The following is an 11,105-nucleotide window of genomic DNA, read 5'->3' as shown; positions in this document are numbered from 1 at the left end:
CATAGTCACTCAAGTAATCTCGGACTATGAAATGCAGGTATGTACTATCTATTGATGAGAAACGGCCATTACAAATAATTCTAATTTCACAAACTACATAAAAATTAATAAATCTGCAACAACAAAAAATTATATATATTTTTAGTCCGGGTTTTAATGTCCGGTCCGGTTTTTAACTTTCATTATAAGAAATTTCCTTACATCAAATCTTCATTTCTTTCCCATACCCTAACCATCTCCTAAAAAGTGGTCTGCAAACTTCTATAGTGAAGTCACTAGACTAGAGTTGGATTTATTATCTTTTTGTAGAATGGTACGGGTTCCAATTCTGTAGGAGATACATTTAATTTACACATAAATTGTATGATAACTTACAATGTAGATTAAATTTTATTTCAGATGCTACATCGCCTCGATAATTTTGCGGTTGATTCGACAACCGGACGGGTAAAACTAGGCCTAGAGACTTTAAGAAATAAATAACTGCTGTTTCTATGTCACATAAGGAGTAAGTGCAATGACTGAAAGAGTAAAAAAAAATTGAATGAGTTAGGTGTTATGCATACATGTACCTGCCAACCTCTGAAACCTTAAGAGGGAGATCTCCCCCTCATAGGCGAGTGCATTTTTCAATAAGCCTCTTAGTGAAGGACTTTAATGCACCCACCTAACACACGGCTGTATTATATATCATTCGAAAGCTTATTATCCGTACTTTCTGTTTTGCCCGGTCGTTAAAAAATCGTACGGTGCATTTTCTGTTAAATCAAGGTGAAAGGTCAAGAATAAACATTCCAAATTTTTGCAATAATTAAACAAAAAGCCATTTTCTAATTCTTGTACGATAAAATTTTTCAAAAGATCATATGAACCTTATACATGTTATATCATGTATATAAAATGATCAATTAATTCCAAAGCAAACAAAATTTAATAGGTAACTTGTGCAATATTTCCCAAAAATTGAAATTCTTAACAAATCCTAAAAAAATGAAAAAAATGCTCTAATGCAAAATATATCTTGGGAGATCGATATTTGTATGTTCAAATATTAAATAAATGTATGGTATTTAGGTCAAGGAATATTTTTGTTCTAATATTAAGATGCATATATGAACTATTGTTCATGGAACAGCCTTCTATTTACATGTAAGTGTTTGCAGTTACCCAAAGATCTGCCATCTGCGAATAGCGATTATTTAATTCAGATAGCACATCGCTAATTGTCAATATCAGGGAGGAGAATAATTTTCTGTAACATGCGTAATAAAAGAAGAGGTATTTAAAGTTCGAAAAGAAATATACGAGCTAATTGAGGTAAAAATATGTTTATTTGCGAAGTCAAAATTATTTACCTTTTGAAGTCATGTTGAAATGCAAACATAACTTTGCTACTAAATCATTGGCATTTAACATTAAAATAAATAACCATCGTTTGGAAACACTTGATTGTCTTCGGCGTGATATAAACGAACTAGATATAATGCTGCTGATTTTTGTTTGTTTTTTGTTTGAAAACGTGTTAGACATGTTAAATGTGTTAAGAAGTTTAATTATTGGAATGAAAGCTGTTTTGAATGCTCTTAAAACACAAATGCAGGAAATTGTGTATGTAAAAATATTATTAGTAGTGTTGTTGAATAAATGAACAATTGAATACCATTCCTGACCTCATAAGATCATTCGCTGTTTTAGGTATTGTTCGTTTTCATGCTGTGCTGTGTTTTGTAGACTGTTGTTCGTCTGTTGGACTTCTATTTTATTTTGTTCATGGTTTTGTCTAAGTTTCTTTGATTCATGGTTTGAGATTATCCCTTTGGTATCATTTTTCTTTTAAAGACATTAAGTTGCAGTAATGAAAATCGCCTTACAGAAAACTACAGAAGATTAAACGCAATAAGACAAATATCCGTGAAAATAAGTTAATTTGCTGATGGTGTTATATATTACCAATTTGTTATCATGATACATTTTACCACAATTTTTAAAACTTTCATTACTAAAAGAGAGTAGAAAGATATCAAAGAGATTCAACTCATAATTTGAAAACAAACTGACATAGCCAGAGCAAAACACAAAAAAATAACCAAAAGACAAGCAACAGTATACAAAACACAACATATAAGACTAAATATTGAGCAACAAAGACCTAGCAAAAAACTAGGGGTGGTTACGTCGATTGGAACATATCTGTTGTCATCTGTGAATCAGATATTCCATAACGGTTGACCAACTCGTAATGGCGTCCATAAAATTTTCAAAGGGATGATTTCAACTTGGCATTTTGAACTCTGGTTTAGTAGCTTCCTTGTGAGTAGCAACCCACTATCAAGAAAATCATGAAAGTAAATGCAAGCTCTGGAATATTGTATAAACTTGGAGAAATATACTCTTATATATAGGCATTGCTGCCAGGAATGTTGCTACACATGTACATAGAAATGGAAAATTCACAATTGGGAAGCTGAAATCATCTCTTTTTCCGTAAAATTTGTTCTAAACTGCCCCTAATCGTCGATTTCTAGATGTAAGTCAAACTATGTGGTAGAGTTCACTGTATCTGTTGTGTCTTTTATTTTTAATTTCGATGGGATATATATATATACGAATTCACCATTATCAATTACTTTGCATTATTCAGTGAGAGGACATCATATATCTAGTGGAAAGTGAAGTTTGAAGATAATTGTTGCTCCTTTTCCTTCTTCATAAGAAGCTCTTTCATGAAGTTAGCCTGGTGTGAATAAAGGAACAAGTCATTCAAGCTATTTAGGAAGTCTATATATATATATATATAGCTAGTTGTAATTAGAATCATTGCAAGTTGATGGAATTTTTCAATAAAATTATATTTTTTCGATGAATTTATTAATTTAAACAATGAACAATGCAGTTTAAGCAGCCAAGAAGACAAGTTTTCTAATACATATTCTGGTATTTGAATTCTTTGAAATTTCAATTTTCAATTTTCATTAATTTATTTTGTATTTATTTTTGTCTAAATTTTCATTTTCTTTTTTATGGTTGACATTATATAAATAAAAGGTCTTTTCACTACATCAATGTTTATAATGAAGTTACAAATCAAACAATAAGAAAAGTCGAAAGATGTTTATTTCAGTCTGGCAGATACAATGCACATTACAACAGTTTCGCCCCCTTAAATTCAAGCAATAGTATGTTGCTTGCATATATTTTTTTACTTTAAATTTTTCACATTCTTAAGAATTTGTTTCTCCAATCTTACATTGACCACATACAATGTTTAAAAAAGAAGACGTGCTAAAAAACTGTGTTTCCGCAGATGGCGGTATTTTTGGCAACTGTATGAGTTGTTATGATTTGCTGTTTGATTTCACGTAAGCATAATTATAGGAAAATGATACTTATTACAGGGTTTCACTTAGTTTTGAGTAATTAGCAGTTGCATCAGAAACAAAAAATTTAATTTTCACTCATTTTGTTAACTTAATTCGAATTTCAGGAAACATGTGCTGTCTAGCAAAAACATGCTTTTAATACGCAAAAACGCGTTTGATAAATGACCGTTAATCTCTCTGCTAAAAGTTTAAATTGAATTAATTATATAGAAGTCAGAATATGCAATCAAGCTGACATCTTCGAAAATATGCACTTATTCGTCTTTGACCTTTGATCTTAATTTGACGGAAATTGCACCGTACGAATTTGTTACGACTGGGCAAAATAGATAGTACAGATGTTCAGCTTTCGAATGATATATAATTTAGCCGTGTGTTAGGTGGGTGCATTTAAAATCTAATTTTATGGTTAAAGTTACTCCACTATCAGCTATGACAGCTGAGATGAAATTTTGCATGAACAACATTTTCAAGTTAAATATATGACCTGTTTACTTATTCATCTACATAACACCAAAAATGTTAATAAATATACTTTATTTCTTCAATTCATGGTTATAATCTATACAAGGTGTTTTTTTTGTTTTGTTTCCTTTTTCAATAACTATGTCGGGCATACCTGCCAACTTTCCTGATTTAGGCGTGAACTACACAATTTTGACTCCTTGTCAGGATTGCACGATCGTGATTGTGAAAAAAGCTCTAAAACACGATTTTGTGAAGTACTACATGAAAAATGATTGTTTCTGATTTTGAACTTTTACCAAGGGAGACAACCGTGGTCAGCCAATCAAAATCATTATTTCTCCTGATCTTTGTGCATTGCAAAATGCAAACATGCAAAATTTTGAACTAGTTTGGAACATTTGAGTTGTATTCCACTGTCTGTATGTCAGAATTGAAAAAGAATGGTGATCATGGCAGATGAATTTTCATCTGCAAGAAGGTTTTCACACGTACAGCTTAAGAGGAAAAGCATGACTGATTGATAAAATTCAAAGACGTAGTACTACCATAAACATAATAAATAGTAGCTAATGGACATTACACTTATGGTAACAGATCATACATGTTGTCATTCTTGTTATTAAATCTTTTATTTTTCACAAGGAATCAGATGTATTTCCTTCTTTGTGCATATTTTTGAATTTGAAAAGTCACCAATCACTTTAATATTCCTATGGCTATACAAGAAAATATATCCTGGTATTATAGCTACATGTTTAATTTTTTCTTCACAATAATATAAGTACTAGAATCATGCAAATAAAAAGAAGAAAAGCTTATAAGCTCATCATCACATACCAAATAAAAAAAGATATGACACTTTTTCTAGAGCACAAAACAGCGCGCGCAAAAAACGCCACAAAAATTTGTAACCTTTGAACTTGTTGTCATGCACAAAACCCCATGGAGATTTTCAAAGGTTGGCAGGTATGGTCAGGCTATGAATCTCATAACTCATAACATTCCATGAACATGATGAATGTATTTTGATTTTGTCGTGAGTCTCACACTAAGCATCGTACAGATCACCAGAAGAAATCGAAAAGTTGATTGAACTTGATGTGCAAAATGAAGATTCATTGCCGAGTGAACTTGGTCGTAAAAATTGAAAATCTTTCATCCAATCTGCTTGATATTTGCAGTTATAACTGTAAATAATATTTCTTCTTTTTAACACTGCCACTTGGTCCATAAAGACCTCCAGCTATCTTGTTAGAGTTGACATAGCAGAAATGAATTTCGATTAGGCCCAACTTACATGACTTATAAATCAAACAAAACAACTACTGACCAAAGTTTTCAAATGATGGCTGTTTGTTTGTTTATTATAATTACTATTGACAGTAATGAAAAACCAGAGAATGACGAATTTCAAGGTAAAAATATCAGAATGAGGTAGATTCTATACTCCTGCGAGGGAGCAGACTAACAAGCAGGAGATTTCAGTAACTTTGTCGTTTGCGCGGGAGGGTTGGCAGGAATGGTGTTATGTTTTCCTGTTGACTGTTACCATGTGAACTTGCACATGTTGCACTTTAGTCCAAATAGTTATGAGGTCTTGAAAGACTATTTTATTATTTTTCTGTGACACCTTCCTACAACAGGAAGGCGTCAAAGCAAAAAAATTAAAAAGCCTTTTGAGGTCATAATTATATGGACTAGTTGCACGTTAAGTTCAAAGCAGTATTCATGGTACACATGGATATATATTTATATCACAGTACAAAGATTGTCAAAGAACTCCCAAAAGCTCTCCAAAAAAATGGTCATTCTTCTGGACTTCTCCAAAGCATTCAACATGTTCGACAAGGTACCACATAGAAGACTTATGCATAAATTACATCACTATGGAATACAGGGTATTGTTCATAGCTGGATTAAAGATTTTCTACACAATAGAACACAGCACGTCTTCCTCCAAAACTGAAGATCAAACACTGCACCTGTCCAATTTGGAGTTCCCCAGGGCAGCATCCTGGGCCCCACCCTATTCCTACTATACATTAACGACCTACCAGATAACACAGCCACCAAATCATCAGTTATTAGACTATTTGTCGATGATTGCTTCCTGTAAAGGCAAATAAAAAAACAACACAGACACAGACATACTTTGAGAAGATCTGGAGACCCTACAAGCATGGGAGAATGACTGCCAGTCTGGCTTATGGAATTCCATCCCAACAAATGCCAAGTCATACACATTACCAACCAGAGAAAACCTATAAGACAACCATATAACATCCATGGCCACATCTTAGAGGAAGTTGAATCCACAAAATATCTGGGAGCAAACATCCACCACAAACTGAACTGAAGTACCTACGTACATAGACCAAGTTGTGAGGAAAGCCAACAACACCAGGGCTGTAGTGCAGAGAAACATACATCAATGCACACGCAAGACCAAGAAACTCTGCTATAAGACCCTTGTGAGACCACAGATGGAGTATGCCAGCATCATACAGGACCAAATCACTGCCAACAACATTCATAACCTGGAAATGGTACAACATAGGGTGGCAATATTTTTTACGGGTGACTATATATATATATATATATATATACAAGTCTAAATTGAAAACAACGTTCAAACCTATGATTGCGTTGGATAAAAACCGCAATTTTTATATGTGTGCATGCAAAAACAAATTTCTTGTTAGAGGGGTCTAAATACAGCACAAACAACATTTTCCAAAAGACAATATATATATATATATATAGCTATCACCAGTGTATTAAACAAACCTTTTACACCAACTGCAGGGCCAAGTTGAACCCTACAAGAACGCAGAGCTATGAATAAAGTCATAATGATGTATCTCATAGTCAACCACCTGGTTGCATTACCAACATCTTGCTTAATTCCAGCAGCAGCAGCAACCTTAAGAAGACACAACCATAGATTCCTGGTTCCATTTGCAAGAATGCAGCATACCAGGACTCATTTGTCCCAGACACCATCAGATTATGGAACAGCCTGATATCAACCACTGTAGCCTGTAACTCAATCAGCACCTTCAAGTGTGAGTTGCAGAAGACATTTCGAAATATTGTGTTTATAAGAACTGTTTGCAAGATTTTAATTGTTTATGCTGGTTTTTAACTGCATTGTAAATATAGGTTTGTCTGCACATCACATCTGTTCGAAAATACACCAGATGGTTGACCATACTGCAAACGCAAAATGAAGAGGCGGAAAATCAATTTGAACCAGAGAACAGATAGATATTATCCTAAAACTTACTGAATATGGAGTAATATTGCTCTTATAGATTAAATCTATAATTTTAAGATATATATGTCATTTTTACCTTGCCTTTTGTAGTGTACTTATGTAGTTTTATATTTTCCTACTTAAAATAAATAATTATTTTATAGTTTAAAATTTAAAACATATAGATAATTATTATTAATAGTGATTTACCTTTTTAAATAATTATGTCCACCATATTGTTATACAAGAAACTTACATACAAGATACACAAATTGAATTCCTGAAGTTAAATTTCTACTTTTATCAAGTAGAAATGACAAATATCTCAAATTTATAGTCTTTATTGTCATTAAAAGCAGCATTTAAAACACCTTTTAAAATCAAGTTTTTTGGTCAATATTTTTTGGATTTTAAGGTCATATTAAGTTTTTATGTTCTGGGGAAATTTTGTACCCTGAAGTAATCAAACTACTGTATCAATAGCCTGTCAACACTGAGGTTGTGAGTTCGAATTCTGCACATGGCAGACTTCAATCTTAATTGATTAGGATTGTCAAAGGTTGGTGGATCTCTCTCATCACTCCAGCTTCCTTCACCATTAAAAACTGATGGTCACAAAATAGGGCAATAGTGGCATTAAACACTACTCAATCAATCAATAATTCGTAACTTGGATGTCAAATATGATATTCTACTGATCGAGGTAGAGAAGGGGGAGGGTTGAGATCTTAAAAAAAAAATAGTTTTGCCTCTCCACAATTTCACCAACTTGTCAAAATTCATGATCATTGTTCACCAGTTATCTAAAATTATATTGTGAAGGGAGTATTTAATTTAGTTTTGACAGCATTAGAAATGCAAATACTCATTATACTGAGTATAAGCTTTTTTAACTACAGGTATATCTACATGTATAAACTGTAAGTTGCTGTTGAGATTGGGTGATTTGAAGGCTTTGTCAAATTTAGCGCCGACAACTTCTTCTACAGGTGCATGATTTCAGTGAAAGAATGACTGATTATCATAATTAAAGTACCAGTCTTCAAGCTTCACCACAGGACCAGCAGCCCAGTCTTGTAAAATTGCTTTCAGGCCTGTAGAAATAATCTCTCCAGGCCAACAGAATGCAACTAAAATTTTCCAAAAATTGAGCTCAGGGCCTGTAGATTTAAAAGTTTATTGTAAAGACTGCAGTACTGTTAATTCAGAAATTGTTGCATGCATTTATTATTGCAATTTTGTAAGAAAGACAAAAATGCCAGATTAATTAGTTATTGCGATTTCAAGCATCTTAAAGATAAACATATTATACATTTTAAACATACATATGTCCATAGATACATGTCAAACACAAGTCATTTCATTCAATTTAAATAGATTCCTCTAATCACAGTTATGTTTTTAGAAATATCTAAATTGACAATGGAAGTGGGGAATGTGTGAAAGAGACATTGCACACTAGACTGTCCAGAGTATATGTGGTACATTGTAGGTTGTGCAATGTTCTAAAGCTCTTGATTTGATTTGTTCTCCTAGGTCTTTGTTTGGTTACATTTTGATCAGGATGGCAGTGCTTTTTACTACTTTACCTTAAAATTTATGACCTTTTTTTGTACTTTCATCTTTTTGCTTGTTTGAGAAATGTTTTCACATTTTACAGACATAAGAATTTATTTATTATCCAGCAAAAATTTTTGAAATCAATTTCAGTTTTCAAATAACATGATCCAGATTCTTGAAACTTTACAGAAAGTTTGTAACCTATAAAATTTGTTTGTCTCTCCCCCAATGAAAGGTGCAGAATGCGAGACATAGGGATGTTAAATCTGGTGGTTCTTTGGTCGATGTTAAGTTTTTGCAGTTTGGTCTGTTTCTCATATACTATAAGCAATAGGTCAACTATGTTTAGCAAATTGAATGATTGTAAGGAGTATATGTCTGTCTGACAGATTTTGTCTGACCTTGACCTAATTTGCATGGTTCATTGGTCAATGCTAAGGTTTTTGTGGTTTGGTCTATTTCTAAGTAATATATACTGTAAGCAAAACTTAAAGGTCACCTATTTATGGCAAATGGAATGATGGTTCATCTGTCCTTGACCCCATTTTCAGTGTTCATTGGTCAATGTATAGCAATATGTGAACTATATTTATCTTTTTTCATTCTGGATAATATAAGAATGTATATTGACTGTTTGCACAAAATACACAAATGTGTATTTTCAGTTATAGTAATTGTAACTTTGCTACAGCATATGTGTCCTTTTTCATTTCAGAAGTATAATGTTTACAGTTTAACCTAATCAAAAGATGGGAACAGCACTGAAGCTTGGCCATGTGTGTCAGTATGCTAGATGTACAGGAAGACGATTACTGAGCTCTACCCAAGGGACAACTGCCCTACCCTATGATGTAATAGTTGTTGGTGGGGGCCATGCAGGAACAGAAGCAGCATGTGCAGCAGCTAGAATGGGAGTGCAGACTTTACTAGTTACACATAAGTTTGAAACCATAGGTAAAGTATTATTTCATTAGATACAATGGCTGACTGCTGCATAGATTGCTTATTATGTGTACTGTAAACACACTCATTTTCAAGAATAAATCAAACTTTGATTTTCCATTGTATAATTATAGAGAATACATCAAGAAAATTTTAAAATCATGAAAGTTAATCCCCATGAAGTTGGCTAGAAAGGGCTCAAATAAGAAAATAGGTTGGTTTACAGTATTTTATGTTATTGTTTTAAAGAGAAATAATAGCTTATTACTTTTACCATTTCAGCAGGTTAGCAAAAAGGTACATGCATGCACAAATTATGCTAACACAAATGTGTTCACATAAGGGAGATAATTTGCACAAATATAATCAATTCAAGGAGATATTCATTTAGATATTGCTGAAAATTAACTAATTTTGCCTTCTTTTTTTTTTAAATGACAAGAAATAAAGAGTCTGCTGCCAATTTCTTTTTCTTTTCTAAAAGTTATTTATTGAAATAATGTCCCCTACCAAAAATTACCAAGAAATTGTAAATTTTCAACCTTGTATTCCTTTTAAATTAGTTTGGCTACATTTGTTCTTCAGCAATAGTAGATTTTTATGAGAAGACAAAATTTGAGATTGAACAAAATAAAAAAGGCAGTTACGCAATTAATTCAAATAACTTTCTTGTAACAAATAAATTACTAACTTTCATAAAATTTGAAAATATCACTTTTTTGAAAGTCAAAACTATGCAATGTCAGAATAAACATAAAACAAAAAACTTTTATCAAAAGCATGAAAAATCTGGTTTCAAAAAGAACTGACAGATAAAATAATTTGAACAATTTCAATGCCTCTAATTGTATTTTATGAATATTATATTATTTAGGTGAAATGTCTTGTAACCCATCATTTGGAGGAATAGGTAAAGGTCATCTGATGAAGGAAATAGATGCCTTGGATGGAGTTTGTGCCAGGATCTGTGGTATGTACATGTATATCAGAGTTCTTCTTGGAGTTTAAAAATACCAATTTATAAAGTTTTTCAAAAATAGATTGAACAGAACCAAAAAAAGGAAGTCAGACATTTCAGCATTTGAAGTCTTGATTTAAATAGTGGTAGAAATAGGACGCAGAAAATAGCAAAGGATTGGGTGTAATAAGGCTTACTAAACAAATTAAACACTAAATTTTCATTATTATTATATTATTGTAGCTTCCATCCTTTTATAAAATTTTGACTTTTATTTTAAAGTTTCATTTTATTTAAGTATTTACATTGACATACAAATGAAGAAATTTATGTTATGTTGTCTAACAATGAGAGTTGCTATATAAGGGGAGATAACTCTGACAGATTATTTTAATATTTTAAAAAGAATGCAAAGCAAATTTATTATCTATTTTGTTTAATATATATATATATATATATATGAACTGAAAACAAGCACTGTTATTTCCATTACCGGTACAAAGACCCTCCTGAAGCCTGGACATTCCCTTTTATATATCAG

The 11,105-nt window shown here is 32.2% G+C and overlaps 1 protein-coding gene across 1 annotated transcript in view; it reads left to right on the top strand.

Annotated features, from left to right (window-relative positions):
* The first annotated feature begins 227 nt into the window (after nt 1–227).
* LOC127710467 (protein MTO1 homolog, mitochondrial-like) overlaps nt 228–11,105 on the top strand; it is a 112,856-nt gene continuing 101,978 nt past the window's right edge. The window contains exons 1-3 of the mRNA XM_052216342.1: nt 228–313; nt 9,380–9,618; nt 10,481–10,576. Of these exons, the coding sequence (XP_052072302.1) occupies nt 9,414–9,618; nt 10,481–10,576 (301 nt within the window). The 5' untranslated portion in view covers nt 228–313; nt 9,380–9,413. The remainder of the gene's footprint in view (nt 314–9,379; nt 9,619–10,480; nt 10,577–11,105) is intronic.

This window comes from Mytilus californianus, unplaced genomic scaffold (assembly GCF_021869535.1).
Source record: "Mytilus californianus isolate M0D057914Y unplaced genomic scaffold, xbMytCali1.0.p SCAF_8, whole genome shotgun sequence".
In the NCBI taxonomy this organism is placed as follows: domain Eukaryota; kingdom Metazoa; phylum Mollusca; class Bivalvia; order Mytilida; family Mytilidae; genus Mytilus; species Mytilus californianus.
Note: the sequence above shows the minus strand (reverse complement) of the source record. Positions and strands in the feature narration are given on the sequence as shown.